Source organism: Zosterops lateralis, assembly GCF_965231275.1.
Source record: "Zosterops lateralis genome assembly, chromosome: 3".
In the NCBI taxonomy this organism is placed as follows: domain Eukaryota; kingdom Metazoa; phylum Chordata; class Aves; order Passeriformes; family Zosteropidae; genus Zosterops; species Zosterops lateralis.
Genome location: NC_139764.1, coordinates 50010136 through 50034665, shown reverse-complemented (window position 1 = coordinate 50034665; position 24530 = coordinate 50010136). Strand labels below are relative to the sequence as shown.

Here is a 24530-nt window from a genome sequence, read left to right as displayed (position 1 = left end):
TGTCTTGCTCTCCATAATCCTGTGTTTGTTAGGGCTCTGAATCATTCTAACTACCAGAGGCCTCACACCAGTGCAAAGAGTTGCCTTGCAGTATTGAGGTTGTGAACGTTTACTGCTGTTGAGTCAATTTATGCAGTCAATTTATGCAGAGTGTATTAGTCTGGACTGTAAATGACACTTATTCTGGTAACAAACCTACGGTTAGCACTGGTTCTCAGCAGCATCCTGCAGCTGGTTGTTGATGCTGCCCTCTTGTTAATGTGCTGCTCTGGCACTGCTCTGGCTGGGGCAGCCAGCAGTGCCCTGGCTCTGTTAGGGTGTGTGTGCTGAGGGAAAGGGCAGGAGCTGCTGCACCAGGCATTTTGATATAGCCATCACTGGCCTTTTTTATTCAGTGCCATTAATTTTCTTTTTCAGACATCACTATGCATATACCATGAACAGTATATCCCAATAAATGTATTCTAACACTCGTTGTTTTGGAAGGAGAAGGTGAGGTTGGCAAGTCCAGCATTGGTCCACTTCACCATTTACCTTATCTAGCAGTAACATTTTGAACAGATGTAAAACACCCATCTGCATTATACTACCTGTGAAAGAGGGTGTCTTTAGCTTCCTCTGTGAATACAGTGCAGACATACCACTTTCTGAAATGAACTGCTCTCAGCCACAGGTCAGTATGTGACAGTGTAAGATACTTGCTGTAGTGCTGACAGCTTCATTCTCCACCAGCAGCAGCTTTTTGTCTCATCTGCATGTGTGTTTGTGTGCACGTGTGTTTCATAGTGGCAGGAGAAGAAAAATACACCATCTCTTTGGTTATTTACATATCTTGGCATGCAGATTTTCGTTACCAGCTATTTTTAATTGACCAACAGTTAAAATCGGTGATGTCATGGGTCCGGAAACATTTGTAGTGTCTGCTTTGGTATTTTTCTCTGTCTTAACCAAAGGGATGAACTGATTCCATAGAAAAAATATACCTGGAAAGGACGATTATTTTTCTTACTGTACAGTTCTTAATAACTGTATACGAAATATGCAAATCCCTTTCTTGGTTGGCTGCAGCAGTCCATCTGTTCTGACAGTATCTCGTGTTAGATTATCCAAGACATTTGCCAGCATCTGAGTATCTAGCTTTGCAGCAAACCTCTACCAGAAGCAGAAAGAGGCTGCATTTTTATGAAAGCAAGAGAATTTACACAAAGCAAGCTAACTAGGCTTCAAGCTGCTGAAAGACTACTTACATGCCTGAGGAAAAGAAGTAAACAATGTTTTTTGTGTGTGCTGCTTTAACTGTAGCCTTTTCAGAGCCCTCTTTTTCTTACCCTAAATGCCTCTTCTGCCTGCCAAGAATCAGGATGATTAAATGTCGTTTAAGTGGTGTTTAAAGCTGTATGAGGAGAATACCTATCCTCCCATTGCAGTTTCATATAGTAAATATGAAAGGAGAACATTGCTTTCAGGCATGCTGCTTCGTTGCTCCTGAGACTTGCTAAGGCAAAGACTTGAAATAACCAGTTTTCCCCCACAGTGACATACATGTAGCATCCTTACCAGCATCTCCAGCAGCATGCCTGCCTCTCCCTTGCTATTTATACAACAGTGCAACTGAATTCAAAAGCAACAGCCTTACATAGACTAATTTTAAAGCAGTCTTCTGGTTTGTGATTTTGAAAGGTGGCTATCAATAAAATGGTAAATTTAAAAGAGCTCTAGAATCCTTTCTGTCGATAACTATATTGTGAACTAAAACTGATATTCCATTGTTTTCAGAGTTGGGGGTGGGGAGAGTTACACCAATATCTGATTATTCCTTCCTTCAGAAAAAGTGGTAATTTTTTAATTTCCTAATGGTGCTGAGGATGAGACAACCATCAATGCCAGCTGTTCCTTTTTCTCAATTCTTAGAGTTTTTCCTTTATGATAAATAGAAGGTAGTTGTATGGAGAAACATAATTTAATGGTTTTCTTTGCAGTGTTGGATGATGCTTATATAAATGCTGTTATAGCATATGTATTATTTGTGGTAAAACAATGCATGTTTCCATGTGTTAGCATTCTTTCAGACAAACTGCAGGGTTTGGAGAGCTATCTGTGTCTCCTGAAACGTTTTTTTTTCTGAAGTGTTACGCTTACAAAAAGCAGATCCTTTTATTCATATTAGTCTCCAGATTTCCTTCCCCTTTTCTTTATTGCATGAGGCATTAGCATGGGAACACACTTCACGTTTCTCAGGCTTTTGTCTGTTCCTGCTGCGTTGCCTACTGGAAGTCAAACAGTACTACTTGGTTTCTGACACAACTGATTACTATGGAAATTATTACCATGTCATAAACAGAGGATTTCATGTGTCGAATGTGCAGCAGGAACACAGACGATTCTGTAAGCAGAAGGTTCCTGGTAATAAGGAAAATGGGAAGAGAAATGCAGAAAACAGATGATGCCTTTGCAGAATCCATTGTTACAGATTCTTCTTCAGAAGGCATAACCTTCAGGAGCATGGGGATCGAGCAGTTTGCTGGGTTGCTGTTTTTTTAAATGAGTGAGAAGATAAATGTGAATTTGCGCTTCAAGAAATAATTATTTTATTTTGACTCCAGCAGTTGGTCCTGGCCAAAGTGATTTCCGAGGGCATTCGATGTATGTCCCAGATCACTGTTCCACACTAGGGAGACTAGACAGCTACCGCTCTGCCATGCAGCGCTCTGAAACCAAGGACACCAGCTGCCAGACGGAGGAAGTTAAAGTTGTGCCCCCTTCAATGAGAAGAATACGAGCACAGAAAGGACAAGGCATTGCAGCCCAGATGTCTCAGTTCTCCAGCTCATCTGGAAACATGTCAGTGATGAGTGATTCTGCTGCAGTTATATTTGCTTCTCGCCAAAATAGCGACATGGGTTTTCACAGCTTGCCTCGGGTTGGTGCGAGAGTGTCTCTGCAGTCCCTAGATCAGACACAGAGCATGATGTCGAGGCAGACAGAAGACATTGCTGGCACTTTACCCCACCAGATAAGTAAATTGCAGGTGGATGATAGTGTTGTGCATCTGAGGAATAATCCCACGATGGGGACCCTGTTGAGGCCAAAGTCCCAAGAGGTGAGAAGCTGTGATAGCGAGAAGTCCTCAAGCCCAGCATGTGTGGTCTCTCCTCACGCCACTTACTCAACGAGCATCATACCCAATGCAACACTGTCATCCTCCTCAGAAGTTATCCTTATTCATGCTGCCCAGAGTGGTGGATCATTGGATAGTAAAATTTCCAGCTCTGCTGCCTTTCCAAATCCAAGAGACAATCCTGCTACCAGCAGTGCAATAAGTGGGAAAGAAGATCACCATTCTTCAAGTGGTAACTGGAGTGAGAGTAGCTCCACGCGTCACTCACAGACTTCAGATACCATCCCATCTAACACTGTCATGATGCTTTCTCTTGGTGACTCTGCTGTCTCTCTAAGCACTTCTGGGAATGCAGAGGCTGGGACTCAGAGCATGAGCTACGGCTGTAGGAACACTGCTGCTTTAGCAAGCCCTTCCCAGGACAGTGATGGTCGGAGTGAATCCAGCTATTCTGGGGAGCGAGCACAGGCAGCAGTGAGCAGCACGGACCATTGGTTGTACAAGTCTTCAGAAAACAGCGAGACCCCTTCACACAAGGTGGTTTGTACAACACCAGGCTGTGCCACGCCCGGTAGCAACCTGAGCAGCAGCAGCCTGGAGAGGACGTCAGTCAGGGACGATACTACTTCCCTGTATTCTGTGGATCATGATGGCTATTATGGCTCCATGCATATGGACTCTGGACTGAAGTCAGACATGCCATGCAACAGTACTAATGGTTTTGAGAACCCCAGAGACAGTGTGGTAAATGTCTTTGAAGGAAAGGACAAGAAACATCAGGATGACCACTCAGGTCAAGGTGACAAATCCCTTGCAAGAAATATCTCACTGAAAAAGGCAAAGAAGCCACCTCTGCCACCATCCAGAACAGACTCACTCAGAAGAATGCCTAAGAAAAAAGCCCAATCCAATGGACAGGTACTTGATGAAACTCTCATTGCCACCCTCCAGCATTCTCTGCAGCTGAATCTCAAGTGCAAAAATGGCAGCTCCCCTTCCCAGAGCCCCTGCAGTGATTATGAGGATCCCTGGGTGTTGCGCTCCCGCAGCCAGAGCTCGGTCAGTGCGAGCAGCAGCATGATGTCCACCACTGCTCCAAACCTGTACTCCATCTGCACAGTCACTCCCTCCCAGAGTGAAACAAGTAGCATAAAGTCAGAGTATGCTGACCAGTGGGGTTACTATAGTGACTATGCCGCAGTGGCAGATGACCAGGTGAAATCTCCAGTGACCCATTCTGCCAGTACATCATCTGCTCTCAGTGATTACAGCATCAGCCACTTCAGTGATGGCTCAAGGGCTTCTGTGCCACAAGTGCCCAGTGGACTGGCCAAACCAAAGAGTGCTTCTCCAGAGAAATCCCACCGAGTCACATCGCCATCGAGTGGGTACTCCAGCCAGTCCAATACACCCACTGCACTTACTCCAGTGCCTGTACTTGTAAAGTCTGCATCATCAGGAAATGGAAAATCCAAGCTGAAGCCTAAAGTGCCTGAAAGGAAGTCGTCTCTTCTGTCTTCAGTCTCCATGTCTTCGTCATCCACTTCTCTTTCTTCAAATACATCTACTGAAGGGAGTGTGAGTGTGAAGAAACTGGACCCTGCCCTGAGCCCTCCTGTGGATTCTGCTGCACCTCCTCCACCACCTCCTCTTCCAACATCTCCACATTGCTCCGAACTTTCTCCTCCTCCTCCTCCTCCTCCAGCAGAAGTCATGGATCTGTCACCATTGTCGGCCTCTCCCACATTCCCCCCTCCTCCGCCAGAAGCCAACATAAATTCTACACTTTCTCAGACTGTCCCATGGTTTCCACAAGAAGCCTCCATCAGTTCATTCTCTTCCCCTGTTCCTCCTCCTTGCCCCTTAGCTGTCCCACCACCAGCACCACCGCTTGATCCCAAAATAACAAAAGGTGTAACAATATACCCACAGTATTCTTTTAAGAAACGCAATCAGGAGGATTCTTGCTACAGTCCAGTGAAACAGCCACTCAACAAGCAAGATTCATCAAGACCTGTGATGCCATTGGTAACCACCAAAGCACTCCAAATGGTACAGTTGAGATCTGTGAAAAAATCAACAGAAGGTGAACCATCAACTGAATCTGCTTCAGAAACCAGCTCTCAGGAAAAGGGTGCTGCAAATTCATTGTCACAGTCTTTGCTAAAGCCATGTCTCTCACTAAAACTCAATACCAGCTTGGGTGATGAGGAAATGAAAGCTCAATGCACTTCATTTAAAAATGCAGTTCAAACACTGTCTCGGGATTCTCCTCTCATTCTCTCTGATAACACACCTGTATTTGACAGTGATCAAAAGCCTGTGAGTGCAGTAGGTCTAAAGAAATCTTCTGAAGCCAGTGCTCTGGGGTCAGCCACTGATGACACACCTGAGTCCTCAGTGCAGAGTGAAGACCTCCCTTCTGGCTTGTCACTTCAGGGGTCACCAGCATCTCCTGACAAGACTCAGGTTGTATTGCCAAGCAAGAAACCACCTCCTATTTCAAAGAAACCCAAACTGTTCCTTCTGGTACCACCTCCACAGTTAGACCTTACAGTGGAGAAAGCAGCTGAAGTGAGTGATACTGCCAGAAGCCCGACTAAGAGAGGCGCTGTGCTTGCACACTCTGAGGAGGCGAGAAATTGTCTTACAGATGGACTCAGTTCTAGCGAGATGGACTCTGGCAGCTTGGTTCCTGAGGGAGGAGCTGCTGGATTCACCTTCTCTGAGACAGTGGGAGCGGATGCCTTTGTGGTACAGCCTGCTGCATCACCAGTTCAAGAAGAACCCAGGCAGGAGGAGCAGTCTGCTTTTGATGAGGGAAGCAGTTCAAGCAGCAGCCAAGACAGTGGCAGTAACACTGACGGGCACCTATCTCAGGAGAACGAAAGTGGTGAGTCTCTTTTCTCTGACTAATTCAGATGCAGCAGTAGCTATTTTGAAGAAGGTGGGGAGTGAGAATAGCCATCCTAGCATTGAGGTGGCATTCTGTAGAGGGCAGAACCTCTTGTGATTGTTACAACAAAAACAAAAAAAGTTGCAGGATCTGATGAATACTTTATGACATTTTGTACAATTCCTTTCTGACTTCTCATTGTGGCAGACACAGAAAGAAAACGATGCTTTATTTAACTGTGCTAGTATTAAAGCATGCTATGAAAACAGTTAATTTGTTAATGCTGGTTTTGCATTTTAGTGGAAATCTTACAAATTTTCTGTTGTTACCGTTCTCCACCTGTTATGTGTGAGAGAGCGCAGGCATTTATTTTATGCACTGCAGTTCCCTAAGCAAGCATTGATCTGAAATCACAAGAATGACAGTGCTGCACTCAGTCCACCGGGTAATCCTCCTTGGAGGCAGCGAGGGCTGGTTTCAGGACTGTGTGCACATGGGATTTGCACAACAGACTGACTGTGTGGTTCGTTCTTTTTGTATAGTGGAGGTGTTTGAATCAGACACAGCCAATAGTTCATTCCTGCCAAGCAGTACTTATGGGGAAGAGACAGACGGAGTGGCAACACCAGCAAGACCAAGGACTACTGAGGATCTTTTTGCAGCCATTCACAGGTACTGCATAAACTGTCCTTCCTGTACTGTCACGTCTGATCTCTAAGAAATAAATTTAATATTGCTTTATAAAACACCCAATTACAATGGTCACAGCTTTAACAGAAAGCACATATTTATCAACTTTCTACTAAAGCTATATGTGAAAAAGATGAGGAAAAGAGCTTGCATTTTATTGTTTTATAAATGTATTTCATCCATTCTGAACTAAAACCAGCCAGATTAAATGGATGTAGATTATACTATAAATACCTTGCCCTTTAAAATGTCAAGTTACATCTAGTATTTATTGTACTGTTCTCAATCTGCCATATTAACTCTCCTGTTGCTTTTTCTGTGTATCTTTTTGTTTTCATTCTCGTTCTTCTCCATCTCTTTTTACTCTCTTCGCTGCTTATATGGTGCAGTTTGGGACAGAGGCTCAACGCTAATGCTTCATGGCAAGCGTGGCTGAAACTGGCAAGTAACACAACATGTCAGTCATATGGCAAAACATATGGCAAACGCTGGATTATAGTTTGCCATAATCCAGCCTGAGGTCGGGTGTTTTGTGTCACACTGGTTCATGAATGAAATGTGCGATACTGGCTCTATTATTAATGACATTATTCATTTCCCTCGAAAATAAAATCGTCCCAAATGGCAGCTAGATACATGTGCTGTTCACGCTAGGTGTTAAAAAGAAGAAAAGCCAAGGCAGGCCCAGGGACAGGAGCGCCCAAAGGCAGGGCAGGGAAGGCGGGGTTCCTTTGGAGCGGCGCTCCCGGACCGCGGCCGGAGCCGCCCCGAGCCGGGCCGGGCGTGGCGCCAGCGCCACCGTGTGGCTGCTCCCCGCACTGCAAACCGCAGAGGGGCCGCCTCCCTGCCAGGGAATGCGGGATTATCCAGGTGTTCAGTCAGTTTGCACATCTGTGCATCGGGAATGAGGGACCGGAAGAGAGCGGCTGGAAGCTGAGAGGCTGCAGCATTTTGGATGCAAATGATATATATTTTTTTTCATTTTTGAAACAAGTCCTTTCCAGACATTACAAAAATTACATATATATGATACTGACTTTTTATAATTTACTGTTACCCATTAGGATTTGGCCTGTATGAGCCATTCTGAAAATGGTCTGTTGCATTCGTGTTGCATGGCACTCTCTAGAGCTATGTCAAATCTGGCTTTAGAATGAGATATTCTGGCCAGTAGCCATTCTCCTTTATGTATGCACACAGAGAGTGGATTTCTGCGTATATGCACATACCTGTAATTCATGAGTTTGTGGGGAAATGGACAGTGGAACTGGATGTGACATACTTAGAACTGCTTGACACATTTTTTTTATTAAGACCTTGCTTTTGCTGGCTTTGGACTTGAACCACTTTATTCCTTGGTTGCTAATTAATAAAAAAGATTTTGGTTTTCTCCCACTGTTTCCAAGAGATACTACTTCAGTAATTGGCACTCTTGAATATATTCTTAAAAAAAAATTAGTGGTATGTGTATTAAGGACAGAAAGAACAGTCCGAAGTTATAAGTCATAGTTTTGTTTGAACATATATCCTATCTCGTGTCTGGAAAGCCACCAAAACCAAATTTGGTTCTTAATTTCAAGTTTCTTCCATAATTCATACATACTGAGAAAAACTGGCTAGGTGCTGACAGCAAACTGACTGCTCTCCACTGCATTCTCAGTCTTACCAGATCACTCCAAGCTAGGCTAACAGTCTTTCCCTGCAGATCTTTGCAAATGAATTTTTTCCAGTTTAATTTGGGGTTTGGTAACAGTACAATCCCAGCATTGCAGTGTTTAAAGATATCCACAGGCAGCCAAAACCCTAATGAAGGAAAATCTTTTCCCTGTAACAAATGCACACACATGTTCACATACAGACTCGCAGAGCATCCAGGCACCAAAACCATCTGCTGCCTACAGCACTAACACACAGTTAAATCTAGATGAGGTTCCTACATTGGCTGCTCCTGAAGTCATCCTCAGGCTGAATGGACATTGGTATTACATTCTTACTCCAGAAAGACAGGTGGAGGCAGCAGCAGCTGCTGAAAGTAACAGCTGGTACAGCTGCCTGTGGGGGTATCACAAGTGAGCTATGCATAAACTTCACCACTTAGAAGAGACAGGATCACTCCAAAGTCCTGGCACAGCTTATAGCAATGTCTGTTGCTACCACCTACTCAGCTGATGGATCCTGCTTCTTTGTTTTCAGGGGTTTCTTAATTATTAATAGGCTGTGATGCATGAACACATTTGAGCTTGCCTTGGCAAAATCTCAAGGCTTCTAAGAAAGTAAAGCTAAAGATTCACATTAAGTAGAAATCTGTTTTGCAAGGGGAATGGTCTGGATTGAACACATGCTTGATAAAAATTAATATGGAGTAGCATGATAATTATAGCATGATAATTTTGTATCTCTGAGAAGTCTGTTGACTTGCTTTAAACTTCTGCCCAAATACCATATTTAAAATTAGGCTTTATACAATCTTTTCTGATTAATTCTTGCTCAGTCAGCAAAGAAACAAAGCAGCTGTGCTACAGATACCAGACATGTACATTTCTTTAAGATTTCTAGTAATGTGAAATCAGGCAATAAAAATTCAGTTTCCACTTACTCCCAGTTCCATGGCTATCTCTTGATTTTTTTTTGTGTATGTGTTGTCCCTGCACTTCACATTTAAATAGACAGATACTCCGCTCTTTCATTTGGAAAGATAACTTTCTTGTCAGGAAGTTGGTCTCTCCTTCATTTAGTTGAAAGTTGCAATGACAGAGCACCAGCATAACTGTGAATTTTGTCTGTGCATCTTGAGAGGAACTGGAAAAGTTTTTTCTCAATTTATTTAGTATTTGGATTAGGGAGGGGCTTTTTTAAATCATTTAATCCAGAACTGTTGCATGTGGTTCCCTTTTCTCCATCTTCAGCAGCAGTGCATTGCTGTGTATTTTTTCTGAAAGAAAGTGCACTGAACTACACCTCTAACTCTTCAGAGAGTGTCAAATGAAATAGTAAAATGAAACAAAACAACCCATATACTCTTGATGACATATTTTGAATCAAATCCCCAAATTAACAGAGAAACAGCATGGGGTATAAATTTTTCTATCACATTAGTCTGAGCAGTTGAATACTGACTCCAGAAAACCCGATTCACTAAATTTGCTAAAGTGTTTTGAACATCAGTATTGCCAGTTTTAGTAGTTTCGTTGTTCCAGATTTGCAAAAAAAGAGTAATAAACTTATTTTATACCTCCAATACCTGCATTAGTGCCTGTACAGTTCTGGTGGTGTTCTTACTCATGCTTTAGATTTAGATCAATTCTCCCTTTTCCCTTGTCTCTGCTTTAGCTTATTTCATTGTCATCTCTCTAAACTGAGTTTAATTAGAGGAGATAAAAATTTTCATTTTGGTGTCATCTTCCTTTTTTTTTTGTGTTTGTTTCAAACTCAGATCCAAAAGGAAAGTCCTTGGCCGTAAAGATTCTGAAGACGACCGTACCCGCAACCATTCTCCGTCACCCCCCGTAACTCCCACTGGTGCTTCCCCAAATTTAGCTACCCTCAAACAGGCCGGATCTATTCAGAGAAGTGTTCGCAAGAGCAGCACCAGCAATGACAACTTCAAAGCCCTGCTGCTGAAGAAAGGCAGTCGCTGTGACACCAGTTCCCGTATGTCCGCAGCAGAGATGTTGAAGAACACGGATCCGCGGTTCCACCGGACAAAGACAGACGCCTCCCCTGACCTTTCCGACAGTCCTGCCAGCTGCTCACCCAGCAAGAGCAAACGGGCCCAGGAAGAGTGGGCCAAGAGTGAGGGCCTGATGCCAAGGAGCATGTCCTTCTCTGGCACGAGGTATGGCCGGTCACGGACACCCCCATCTGCTGCCAGCAGCAAGTACAATGTCCGCAACCGCATCCAGAGCAGCCCCATGACTGTCATTAGTGAAGGAGATGGGGAAGTGGTGGAACAGTCCGAGGGCAGGGTCCGGAGGACTTTGGGACAGCAGCAAGAGGGGCAGCTTGATATGTTTAACAGTGATGAAATGGACATGAACGACTTCTCGTATGCTGAGGAGGCAGGCAAGGAGACCTTGGATCCAGCCCATGTAGACTTAATGACTCAACCAGATGCTTCAAGGAAGTATTTAAACTCTTCAGCTGAAGAAAGTTAAAAGGCGGTGTGACAAAAGGCTTTGGATATTAGTCTAGAAAATCAGAGGGACTAGATTCCAGAAGAAAGCCCAGACCAGGACAAGGTTACTTTGCTGAGCATTTATTCCATGAACTGCATGTGTATGTTTAAATGCTAAAGTGACGATGGTTCTGCATGGTTGGGTTGGGGTGGGGAGCACTTGCTTTGAATGAGTGGTCTGTGGCTTGAAGAAAGTTAACAGTTGAATTTTTTGTGTAAAGCCTTAGAAGTCCTCTAGTGGGGTGGGGTGGGGAAGTTTTCTCAGAGTCTGTAGGGGTGTGAAGTTTTTCTTTTTCTTGAGACTGCAATTGTGCAAGCAAAATCCAGGAATAGGCCTGAAATGGGAAGGCTCTTCTGGTACAGGCTGGACATTTGGTTCAAAAGCATTGTAGTGAATGCAGCGTAGTGCATTCATTAAGCAGAGGGAGGCACAATGAGGCCCATTCACGTCTGAGAGAAGGCAGCATGGTTGGTGCTGGGGTTCCATGGCTCCTTAGTAGGGTATGGCCCAGCGTTCAATGAAATGTGTCGTGCTCGAGCAGTGAGCTCACTGGGTTATGGATTGGTCCAGGGTGTACTGTACTTTTAATTCTTTTCCTGATGGAAAATGAACTGTGTAGTTAAGGTGGAAAAGGAAGCTGATTTTTTTAACACACTACTAGCTGCTATGCAGCCACACACAAATTCACTTGGTGAGACACACATTTCCAGGTGAATTGCTTCCTTGACTGGAGTATTCCCTTAGAGAACTAGAACTGCTGGATGTGTGCAGAGGGTGCAAGCAGGCATCAGGAAAGTGGGAGATGAATGAAACTGTACTGCCAGAATTTGGAAGGGTTACTGTCATGGTTTAGGAATGGTATTCCCCAATGTAGTGCTCCACCGAAACACTCCAAACTGTGTACTCCTCACTCCCCTCTCCTCTTATCTCTGCGGGTGGCTGAAGAGGAGAATTGGAGGCACAAAAGGTGAAAGTTGGGGGCTGATAAAAGAAAAATCTACTGAAAACAACAATGAAGTAAGAAAATAGACTGTAACAGCAACAGTACATAGAGTGTGCACAAAAGAGGTGAATGGCTCACAAGTGACTGCTCACCACACAGAGGCTGGTAACGTGTGACCTGCTGCCCCACTTCCTTGTCCCCAGCAGTGTTATGAGGTGGTGTAGAAAACCTCTGTGTCCTGGCCACAGCCCCTCCTGGCTACTGCAAAAAATGAACCCTGTCCTGGCCGGAACCAGGACAATTGTGTTTCTGGATTAGAAAGAGAAATTTGACTTGCACTACAAAGCTGTAGATGGAGCCCGTCTTTCAAAACTGAAATTTGGGAGTTGTGTTTTGCCAGAAATCTGTCTTTTCATTTGTTGAGATGGGGAGACTTATTTTCATCACTTGAAATACAGATACTTGCTAACTTTTGGTTACCAAAGAATAAGTTACAGTTACTTTCCTTTTGATTTGCCTGCAGTATTGCTCTTCTTTTTTAACCTTAATAATTTAGTGAGGTTCGTTTTTATTGTACATTTTACAGATAATAAGAACATTTAATGGTTTTCCAATTGTAAAGAAGACCATTAATTGAAACTGAAATATTGGCTGGAGTTTTTGGTTCTTGGTAGGAATGAAGCTTTTAATTTTTAATACGAATTTTGCATCATTTGATGGCATGCGCAGTTTTTGTATTGTTTGTAAATATTGAAAGTTGTTAAAATATCTTTTGATCTCCTTACTGTAGAATTTTTACATTTTTAGATTGCTTTTAAGAAGAAAAAGCACTCTTTGTAGATTATTTATTTTAGAGAAATATGCTTGTAATCTCTTTCTTCAATCCTTTACTTGTTAGTTATGTAAATTTCAGGGGCCTTCATTTAACTCTTCCCTTCACAAGAAGGGAATAGTGCTGAAAATGCTGTGACTTTACTTCAATAAAGAAAAAGCCTGCCAGTTGCCATATTGTCTTTTGAGTTGATTAAAATCTCCTTCAAAAGATGTGTCCCACAGTGTATGGCAACCCACAGAATGCCATAATCCACACATCCAGCTACTAATCTCCTGTTTTCATTGCAAAATCTACTAATTCACTTTAGAGACTACTAAAGTGTGCTCACACATCCATCCCATTTTGGTATCTCAAGTCTGAGACTAAAAAAAATTAAATAATCCTAAGATTTTCCAGTGTTGTGTGAGTGTTTCTACTACTTCTCTCCTACTTGCAACCTGTCCAAGGAGACTAAAATTCTTGAAAAACCAGATTATGAGCAGAGTGAGTGAGAAGTGAAATGGACAAGTTGAATCCAGCTGCACTCAGTGGAACCAAGGGTGGGATTAACTGGTGCGCAGCAAACTTTCTACCATTTTTATATGCTAACTATATTGAAACAACCATTGGATTTTTTTAAATGAAAATAAAACCTAATTGGATAAAGTAGATTGTTTCAGATATTATTAATACTGATCTGAACTACATTCTGTTACGAAGAGATAGCAGTGGCAGAACGTTTTATGCTAAACATCTTGAAAATATTGCTTTGGTCTGTCCCCCCCAGCTGACGACATGAAATATGAAAGGACCAAGTCCCTTTCACAGCAGGTACTGTCCTTTTGAAAGCCATGCTAAAATGCTAGCCAGTCCTCATGCCACCATCCTAACAGGATAATGTGTAATAAATAATACTAGGCTGTGTTTTATTGTTTACAGATGGGAAAATCATCTAAGCGAAAAATGGATGCACTGGGCAAAATTGTAGCTCTGGTGTCTGCAACTTCTACAGCCTTTTGCATCAAGTGCCTGTAGCAGGGAGCTGAGACAGCTTGTTCCTTAGTGATGGCCAGCTGATGCTGTGCCAGTTATTTTTAAGGGCTATGTGGGGAACTCTTTGGAAAAGCCTGGCTTAAATGCACATCATCTTGCCAGTGCAGGTAGATGAGATTAAACTTGAATGTAGCACAGGCTGAATTTCCTCTCTGGCCACAGGTAGGTAGCCTCAATGCTCCTCTGGAAGTTGAAAGTTCACATCTGGTGAACTTGTGCTGAAGCTCAGGCTTTGGCTAACCTCCAGAAGGCAGTGATTATGCAGCCCTACTGATGTTGCTTCATGACTACATTTTACACGGTACAAGGTGTAGTGAAATACCTTAAATGTGCTGAAATATGTTTAATGGGGCTTATACCATTTACTTAGGTAGCTGATATAACTTTCTTACAGAGGTGTCACCCTGTCATCTCCTCACAGGTAGAACTGGTTAATTATTTTGTCATACTTACAACGTCAGTTATTTCCTTAGACAGTGAGGTTCCTCCATAGGGAGAGTTTACAGTTGAGGTTTTATTGGTCTATAACTGTAGATTAAATTTAGCAAACCTCTGCTAAAGATATCCAGAGCAGAAGGAGAGGAGGGTACACATAAAATTTGCTGTGCTCAAGGAAAAAAGTAGGCTTGTCATTCTGATGCTTAATGCATCATACTGTCACAAGGCTCGTTTGGAGTTTACAGCTGGTATACAGTTTGCCTCTAAAACAAGAATCTTTACTGAAGCTAGATGTGGGATTAATTTCTAGCTTCCATTTTACTGGGAATGGTTTTCAGCTTCAGTCTTTTTCTAAATTCTGCCTTATATTGCCTAATTTTGTGTTTAGTTTCTTTATGTTCAAAGTTCTGCTGGCAGATGTAGGCAGCCCCAATAACCCTGTGAATTAGAGTCCTCCAGTTACTCTGTTAGTACATTCACAAGGCTCTGGGGCATTTACAAGCCTTCACTAGTGTTTATGTACTGGAAAGGAGAACTTATTACCTTAATTGAAATGATGGAGGTTATGCAAGGAACAATAGCTTGGTGAGAGGAGGTTCGGAAGGCTACTGGATATAAGTTTAAAGAATTGGGAAAGAAGTGGATTTGATGAAGACAGGATTTTGAGAAAGCACGACTGGGATGCTGGTTCCTGTATAAGGCTTGGCCTGAAAGAAGGCACTGACAGAAAAAGTGAAACAAGGAGATTACTGAGAAGTACAGTGAATGCACAGATTTAAGGTATGGGGTGGGCAGGCTCGTGCAGATTCTAGATGATAAAGAAGTTTCAGCACGTACAGAAGAGAGAAGAAGGCAAAGGAACAATGGAATAGCCACAGCAAGGAGGAAGAAAAATATTAGTCCTTATGTTTCATCCTAATTCAAAGGGTGTAAAAGGCCAAAGTCAGTCAAACATGGGGAAAAAAACCAAACCCCCCAACAATTTAGAAGAGGAAAATGAGCAAGATTTGGTGAGCTTAGAGAAGCAGTAGTAGGCTGAAGTGAGGACTGCTCTGAGAGAGCTCAGACAACACTGGCTCGAGCACAACTCTTGGGAGGGTTCCATAGAACCACCATGCCTGAAGTCTGGAAAGAATAAAGGGGGTTGGGATGATCAAAACTCAGATTGATCTTGCCTAATTTCTACCAACAACTCTGCATCCAGTGATTCCAATGGACTGGGTACTGGTCTCCAGACACCTGCATTGGGATAACTTGCTAAAGCTTCAGTCATTTCCTGAAGCAAAGAGAGGCCACTCATGCATGCAGCACAGGGATAACTGTGTTAATACTACTGCAAGCAAATAGATCTTGTTAGGTATTTCTTGGGTACCACAAAGTTCTGGAAAAGTCATTTATAGCAGCAGTCACTGTTCAAACAAAACAGTTGCCACAGTACATTTGAGTGATTCAAAATGATGCATTGTTTGCTTTTATAGGAGAGAATTATAAAAGGATGAACTTCAAAGGTAAAACAAAATGTTACATAACTTAGAGTGGCAATGAGGAATCATTTTATCTGCATTTTATTTAAAATAACTTCAGTACTCAGTAAAGGGAACACAATAGCTATATAATGCCCTTGGTAGCTTTCTGAGTTCCTCCCTTATACTTAATTTTCTGAATAACTTTCTGAAGTGATTTCTTGCATGGTTAAGACTAGAAAAGTCTTCTGGAAAAATTGATAACTAACTTGGTTCTAAAGGGGTGTTATCAACTTAAATCACAGTTGCATTAAAATCTTGCAACTACTCAGTCCTGGATTGTGACTGTGGCTATACTGCTGTGAATTAATAAACACTCAACAGAATAAAATACAAAAATGTTTGATAAAGATGTGCAGTGTCATATATTATCCTGAAAAACTGGGTAAAAGCCTTGATAGTGCTTCCCCAGCAGAATGCTGGGTACATTTTGTGTTGCAAATTTATCTTTTTGCAATTGTGTTCTTTCACATAATGTGCAGCCAACCTTTTAAGGGCCAATCAATGCTTCTCCCAACAATGCTAATGGAAAATGTAATTGATTTTTAGTTGGAAATTGTCTGTTAATAGTGAATCCAAATGTATGAGCACGTGGGGTGGTATATAGAGAAGAAAGTCCAATCCCAATGAACCTGAGTTGCTTCTGTCTATAGTACGCTGGTGTATTTGTGCACCAGCCTTCAGTATAAAATCAGATTTGTTAGCTACTGAAGGGAGAAAAAAAAAAATGAAAATCTGTCAGGATATATAAGGTAGCAGAAATTTCTGCATTTTCACTACCTCTGGAAAAAAAGTAAAAATTTAAATTCTGTGTTTAGATGGTAAATACTCATTTGTGCGGGAAAAATAGGTAAAACATCAAAACAAAAACCTCCAAACAACAACAACAAACAAAAAAAAACCCACAACAACAACAACAACAAGAAGAAGTAAAAAAAAAACAAACCAAAAAAACCAAAAACAAAACAACCTCCCCCCAAAAAAAACCAAAAACAAAAAAAAAAAAAAAAAAACAAAAAAAAAAAAAAAAAAAAAAAAAAAAAAAAACAACCAAACACTGCAGGATTAAATCCTGCAACAAGAAATACAAGAGACTAAATGAACTATCTGCTATCTGTAGATGAATGTTGTTCCTGTGCATCTTGGTAGTACATTAATGTCTTCTTTAAAAGTCAAGTATCTGTTCAGTTTACTTTTTCCAGGCTGTTTTTAACAGTCTTTTCACACTGGGTTGCAGAAAATTGACACAGAAATTCCTGCCTTTGGGAGTAAAATTTGGGGAAAAACCCCTCATTTCTAGGTCAGTTTAAAACAGATGAAAGAGCATTGCACTGACACGAGAAGTCAGTACCCAGTGCAGCATCACCAGTTGAGAAGCTGCCTTAGTAGAAGATGGTCCCATCCTTTTTGCCTGAATCAGGGTGTTGCAGTGTGCTGCCTGGAAATGGTGATTTTGCAAATTGCTGTGCCAACTGGGAGCTGCAGTGTAGTTCAGAGGACTTAAAAAGCAAAGCCCAGGTTTGTGTAGTCAGTACAGCAGTCATAGACTAGGAATGATAATGATTTTAGTGTATTTACTTTTTTATAGAGTCCTGATACAAAAGAAAAGTACATTTCAGAAAGGAGATCCTAAGGAAAATGGCTGTGAGCAGAGGTCATGCAGTTGCACAGAAGTCCAAGTTTAGGTCTAAGGTGGCTTAAGCCCATTTGCAAGCCATGGATAAACAGTATCAAACCACTGGTGATCCTGAATGAGGTTGGCATATTCCCATACTCAGCACACTTGGATCTTTTAGGGCAAAGATCAAACAAACAGAAAGGTCTCTTGTGATGTGATACCCAGGGGAAGAAAGTGTACCTTGATGTAATATTCAAGAGACAGCTCTTTATTTATCCCAATACAGAACATTAGGCCTGGCTTCTCCATTTACTGATGCATTTTCTGCATTTTAAAATTTGTCAGAATTTAGGATTGTGGCATGTGGAAACATGGAAAGTAGTTGAGAGGTTTTTCCTGAGGTTGAAAAACCAGAAGCAGTACTCTGGTTTTAGAGTGTTAAGCACAACCCAAGGCAAGCTGTGTAATGTAAAAGCTTTTTTTTTTTTTTTTTTTTTCTTAAGTGCTGCTTTGAAGTTCAGGACTGACTACAACAAATTAGTCACCAAATTCATGGGATGAGTTTCTTGCATGATGTGACAACTTTGTGTGGAGCCATGTTGAATTTTGGGAACAAAGAATCTAAGAAATTACTTCTGTGCCACAAACTTGCTCTCTCAAATAGTCACCAGCATCTGGGAAATTGTGACCTCTTTGAACTGAAAGTCCATGTTAGAAATTATCTAAAATACTTGCTGCAAAAAGAGGGAAGAAAGTGTCTTGACAATAAACTGAAATGCCTTTCTCAAAAGTCGCTCTGGTTGTTACTCTTGTTTGTTGGACTTTTCCTTCTTTGGATAAACCAGATCTCATGTCATCTGTAGTGCCTTAGCAGTACTCTTTCAACAGGTATTTCCTCATCCTGCTCGAAATACCTTGCTAGCATCAAGAGTCTTTCTTTGTCATACTGGTATGTCTTTTGGAAGGCCTGCCAGTAATAATAAATGTGAAGGGAATCTAAGCTTCATTGTCCTTTATGCCCTAGTCTGTAGACGATGGACGTCCCAAAGTTCATCTATCTAGGAAAATGCCATCAGGAGCAGCAAGTCCTGCTGCTGTGCCAGTCCTGCATACCTGACAGCACAGGGGCCACCAGCCTTGTTGGCTCTTCAGTTGGTACAGACAGCCAAAACCTTTTTGCTAAACTCTGAATCCAGAGAAGAGTTCCTGCTCTCACCTTTTCTAACATGACCTGCCAAACTTTTGATGTCCCTCTAAGCGAGCCTGCTTCCCTTAATCCCAGCCCCAGATATCACCTCTTCATTCTGTTGCAGAGGCTGACACTGACCTCCAAGCTTTTGCTCAGTGTCCCATTTCACACCCAGCTCCCACAAACAAGCAGCTCAGCTTTGTGTCCTCAGCCCCCCCAGCTCCTCCTGGCAGCCGTGAAAAGCCTGCAGACAGCTCCAGCACCACTCAGCAGTAACAGCACAGACAGGCTCTCGTGGTGTCCACTCATGGTGAGCAGAGTTCCACTCTGCTCTCAGCACCCAACACGGAGCTGTGGTTTGTGCCCACAGTGTAAGGCTGTGGCCCAGGGTCTGTTTTACTGGGCTCTCCTCACCTGCAAACGTTTGGGTTTCTTAAATACTTGTGAAGAGAGGTGACCCCTCAGGACAGAAGACAGCGAATGTTAAACAACTTTTCAATGAACAGACTGGCAAGACAAATTGGTAAGATAACAGACTGCACATCTTGATTTGCATTTCTTAAGAACCTGATGTCCTGAGAGACTACTTCAGGAGTAGAATTCCATCAAATAGGGCCTAATTGGGAACACTGGATATTAATCTTAAGTTTTACCTGGTAGCCTTCAATTCCGCTTTATAGCAGTCTGTAACTCTGAGAGGATACTGGAATGTGGAATTCAGTTTGTTTCCCTCACATTTGCAAACTGCTTAAGTTTTTCCCTCCCCTCCCTAGCTCCTGCTGGCACAATGTTTTTATTGCGATATGAACAACCAATGTGGGATAATAGCAGAAGACTGGTGAGGAGGATTATAAACATGCTGAAGTGACTTGCAGCTGGGGTGTAGAAAAGCACATACATCATACTAATTGTTGTTTAGCCTTGCGTGTTTGACAAGTGGAACATCTGTGTTTAGATAACCTAAGCCTGTGAGAGACTTAGAGGCACCCTATCACACATGCTTGAGATTCCTGCTCTGCTTCAGGAAAGATCAAAGCACAGTGGTAAAATACCTGTGTGAATCCCTGATAAACAGGCAAGGACAGCAGGTTTGGTGACCCTCAAGCGAGGACCAAGCCATGTGGTGCCTGTGTCCCACTTGTGTGCCTCTGCCTGGGTGCTGCTTTGGGGATCCCCTGGTTGGTGAGGTAAGGGAAATAAATGTCATTTTTCTGGTTGTTCTGTGTCCTGCCTGTGCTGACTCACACAACCAAGCAGTGAAAATATGTGATAATAGAGAGTAATACGTAATTGGATGAGACACAATCTAAATAAATTGTCATTGGTCGGATTAAAAAGAAACATGAAGTTTTTTTGTGATAATTACCCCGGTGAACGCCTATTGTTGGAGGGTAATGACTATTGCTGTACTACAGGCTAATTCAGACTAGGTTTTGTCTCTAGGCAACACATGATTTAGTGGATGAAAATGAAAAATTAGTTCCCTAATGCAGGAAAGTAGATACTTTATCCAAGTTTATTATTCTGGAGGTTGCCTTTGAATTATAGGGATACAAACCATTTGACAGCACCACACAAAGTAATCCACACCTGGCAGACCTACAGTTTCTCCTCTTTCTTCAGCAAAGATATCCAGTTCTAAAGGATTAATTCCATTATTCTGGCGTTTGAGTGGCATTAAGAGAAGACTGCAAAGGTGGATGCAGATTGGATATGCACCAGGCTCAGTGGGGCACCATCAATATTGTCATTCCTTCAGAAGATCAGGTGAGTAAAAGCAGCTCAATGACACATAGAAACTCAGGCAGATCAGCTAAAGAGCATGAAGTTCAAGAATGCATCTGTCTTGGTGGCTTGTTCGAAGTTTGCATTTGTTCCTTTAATTCTGCAAATAAATCTAATACAACTTAATTGTTCCTCTGTAGTTCTGAGGGCAACAAAATATAAACACCAGCTTTTCTGTACCTTTTCGACTTGTTGGATTCTCTACTGCATCACAGAGGGCCCACTACAATAACATTTTTACCATATTTATGGAGCCTTTCTTCTGTGTGGTTTTCTCCTACAAGAGATGAATACTGCGGTCCTTCCCTTAGTGAGGTCACTGTTATAGTCACTTCATTGAAATTTGAGTTTCTATGAGACTGAAGGAAACCTTGTGCTTTTGAAATTACCTGATTTCATACAGATTTCACAGAGAGGCCATTACAAGGTGAAAAAGCCAGTGGGAGAACAGACTCAGGTCTCTAGCATAATCACATTACATTAGACTGGTGTTCTGAGGAAACCTTGCTACCCAGCACATTCTTTTTCCTTAGCTACCTGGTAGGCTCCTTTTGACCCATGGAAGTACATCTGAAGGATCACTGCTAATCCTGAACATGTTTTGTAGCAAGCCTGTTAGAAATGGGGCAGCTCTCTGTGGACCGTGCACTTTGCGGACCTGACAAAACAGGTTCCTATCCATAAGCGAGTGGTCTTTATTCAACTCAGTTGTTTTCTCTTCACTGAGAACTGGAAAGCATTAAGTTTACTCACAGATGGGCACAAGAAAAGACCACAGCTCCCTGTGGGATTGGGAAGACTAGGCCAGGTAGTAGCAGCCAAGTCAAAGTCTGGAGGAGCACTAGCACCTAATTGAAACCAGCCAGACTAACCAAGAAAGTTAAATTTTGGTTGCATAATGATTGCTTAGGTTTCCTTTAAGTCCTGAGAACCCCTTGACTGCTCTGCAGAAAACAAGCCACGGGTGAAATCTGATTACAAATTAAAGTTAGTTTGGGAGTGAGCTTGGAAAAGCGGGGTGGAGGCAGCAGTTGCAGCTGAAGATATCTGTAATGCTGCATCTTGTTTTCTCATGGCTTATCAACACTGTTTGCTACAGGTACTTTTAAATACTTTTAAATTTGTTAAGTTACAAGATTTGTTGATGTTTTATTGACTGTGACCTGGAACAGAAGTAATTCCCTCTGTTGGAGGGAATTATTTGCCTTCATAATACCATATCAGGAAAAATTTGTTGTTCAGGGAGCTGTATCAAAGCTGAAGAAAGCCTGTATACAGAATAGAAAACAGCTATTTAAATCCTCTCAAGATGATTGTAATCAAGTATGTAGGTCAAATGTTCAAGTTGCCTTAAACAGTATAGAAAGTGTCTTACCATTTTTTATTCTTTGATATGAATTGCATTTAGTCTGAAATTATAACTTTCCAAATGGTGTGAGCAGTGGAACCAGAGGATGCAAAACTTCCAGGCCTCTTCAAGAGGGAGAAATTGAAAAATAGAAGGAGCTGTGCAAAACAGGGTGTGACTTTAAAGCCTTTGCTTTTCATTCTTGTCCTTAAGCTGACTGCTGTAAGGACTGCTACTACCCATTAGCTTCTGTGCCCTTGATTGAACCAGCAGCTAGATTAAGGGTGCCCTGACTGGCAGATTTATGGAGGCAGTGGGTTAAAACTGGCCAGCAGTAGATGTTATGTTTGCCAATTACCTCTCTCTGCAAGGCTCTAAAGCCAGAACTGTGAATCTCCCTCTGGTTTGCTGGTTTGTGTTTAGTGAATTAAGGTAATCTGTGCTGCTGGATCCTTGTGGCTGTGCAGCAACCTTCATAATTCAGCAGTGCTGGGTGACCCTTTCTAGGAAACTGATGGAATGTCCAGGTTCTTCCCTTGGTGTTGGAAAAAGTACTCCTGATCCTCCTATGTATATTTGACTCACTGTTTGCCATCTATAAGGCCTTGTACTTGCTCAGGCTGTTACCTCATCAGGGTATCTGCCAGTCACAGACACCCCTTGAGGAAGGTCTGCAGGTAGGGCACACAGGAGTAAACACTGATGGGGTTTGGAGGCCATTTGTCCCTTCTGTGCACAGTGCCTAGGGAAGGAAACTGAGACAAAAATGAGTAAGTGCTGATCTACTCTGAGCAGACTATCTGGTATTAAATATTTACACCTGTGCTGATTTGCCAGACACTTAATGGTTCAATACAGAGCTGTTGAACTGTCACTGGGGTCTCGGGATGAAGCTGCCACTTGGTCCAGCACTACTGTGTTGTACCCCTGGTCCTCCCGGATAGCTTTGGCTGTTCCCTCTCGTTTCCAGAAACTTGGAGGATGCAGAAAACCATCTCCTCAGCCTCCATCAGAAGTCCTGGTGCTGTTCAGGGCACTGATCCTGTGCCTGCCAAGGGATCAGTCATTATTTGGCCACTGGCAGCTGTTTGGCTGCTTTGGGCAGGCATGAGCAGAAAGGGACCTTTGCTGTGTAGCTGTCACAAACCGGGAGCAAGGCTATTGGGAGCTAATGACTAGGGTTAAGAATAATACCATTTTGTCAAAATTTATGGTTCAAAATAGTGTTAGCTGAAAAATACCAGTCGGAGCAGACTGTGTTGTTGGGTACTATTGTGGTAATTTACAAGCAGTACTAAATAAAAGAATACAACTTTAAAAAGGGCTGGTACAGCACTGGGGGCAAGGGACCAGGTGAGCAGGAGTCGCTGGAAACTCTAAGGCCCATCAGCAGTGAAATCCAACCTCCTTCAGAGCAGCTGTTGGATGTGGTGGTGTCTGGTTTCACTAAACAAGCTGAGTCCTGGAAAAATTGGGAATTTAGTCTTGTTGTCTGTAAAACATGATGGCAAGCTACCTAATGGAGGGAAGGCCTTGCCAAGCTCCCCTCTTCTGGTAGCTGGGAGTGGTGCCCAGCATAACTTGGGTGGGGAAGCAGGTTGTCATTATCATGAAAATTTCTTTTCAGCTCTTTAAAAATCAGTATAAAATTGCTCTAAATGCAAGCTATTTTGGAAATATTCTTTGTCTTGAAACAAAAGTAGAAAATGGTATTTATTAGAAGTTAATGCATGTAGTGCAAATATTTCCTGGCACTCAGTCCCAGCTAAAACAGAAAATATGTTATGAAATAAAACTGGACAAACCAAAGTCATAAATGCCTTCAACAACTGTGTGGTTAGTTGATGGGTGTAGTGGGCATTTGAAAGGAGTCCAGATAACTGTGAAAATATATAGGAGGTAATAATTTTTTGAAGTGATGTTAGCTAAAGAGAAAGCTGTTCATGTGGAGCTCTCAGATATGGTATCTGGGCATGCTTCATGCTTATAGTTTCCCTTGCCTGCTATCCCTACAATATTTATTTACCTTATTTAAAATAAGATATGCATAAGCTAGATAAAGAATAATAGATTAGAAAATAAGCCCTCTGACTTAAAGGATGATCTGCAAAGCATAAAATGCAATATTAAACAGTAGTTTTTTTCCTTGTGCTCTTTTTAATGTTAGGCCATGTTTTTAGATAAAGAAAGTAGACTTTACTTTGTGTCTGTTTTATAGAGTCTGCCATAATAACTGGCACACAGGTCTAGATGTTACCAGTGTATTAACTCACTACTTTTGTAATAAAAATATGCTCTAAGGGTCTAAAACTTGATTGTTTCTGGTAGAGATCTTACTGGGCAGCTTGAGACCACTCAGCCTTTCCTTCTTATGGGTGGGAGTGGCAGGACTGAGTTGCTGGAGAGGTGCACAGGTGTTGGTGATGCCAACACCTCAGGTGTCACCAGTCATGCATCAGGGACACCCTGCTCCTCTGTCCTGTGACACCCTGCTTTTTCTCCAGGTGATGATTGCTGGTAATGCTGTGGAAAAGAACCACTGTGAAAGCCTCAGAGTTGTGCTAGACAGGACTGTACTTACGTGGCGTCTTATGTCTCCAAATTAATGTCCTCTGTTTGCTTTGATCCTCCTGATGCAGCCAAAAACTGAAGTGTTGTGCTAATGGATCTGCTTTTTTTTTTTTTTTCCTTTCATTGCATGAGAGCAGTGTTTTTTAGTTCCTGATGACCACAATGTTTTGCTGCTAGAAATCAGTAGAAATCAGTCTTTTATAGGAATATTTAGGTTCTGCATCATTAACAGAAGTGAAAAAGTGGTGTTAGTTGAAGATAGAGTTTATAAACAAGCTAATTCCCATCAAGTTTATTTTTTTTTTCTAAAATATAGGTTATAGTCTTTCTGAAGAACCTTAGGCCATACTAACATCTGAGTGTTGTCAA

General features: G+C 42.2%; 1 protein-coding gene across 7 annotated transcripts in view; it reads left to right on the top strand.

Annotated features, from left to right (window-relative positions):
* NHSL1 (NHS like 1) overlaps positions 1-16826 on the top strand; it is a gene marked incomplete at its 5' end in the record, with an annotated part of 177927 nt that extends 161101 nt beyond the window's left edge. For 5 of the 7 annotated variants that reach the window (XM_083856993.1, XM_083856988.1, XM_083856991.1 and 2 more), the window contains 3 exons: positions 2604-6011; positions 6557-6686; positions 10138-16826. In XM_083856993.1, the coding sequence (XP_083713119.1) occupies positions 2604-6011; positions 6557-6686; positions 10138-10858 (4259 nt within the window). In that variant the 3' untranslated portion in view covers positions 10859-16826. The remainder of the gene's footprint in view (positions 1-2603; positions 6012-6556; positions 6687-10137) is intronic. The other 2 variants (XM_083856989.1, XM_083856987.1) reach the window with 1 other exon arrangement.
* Between the last annotated feature and the right edge of the window lie 7704 nt (positions 16827-24530).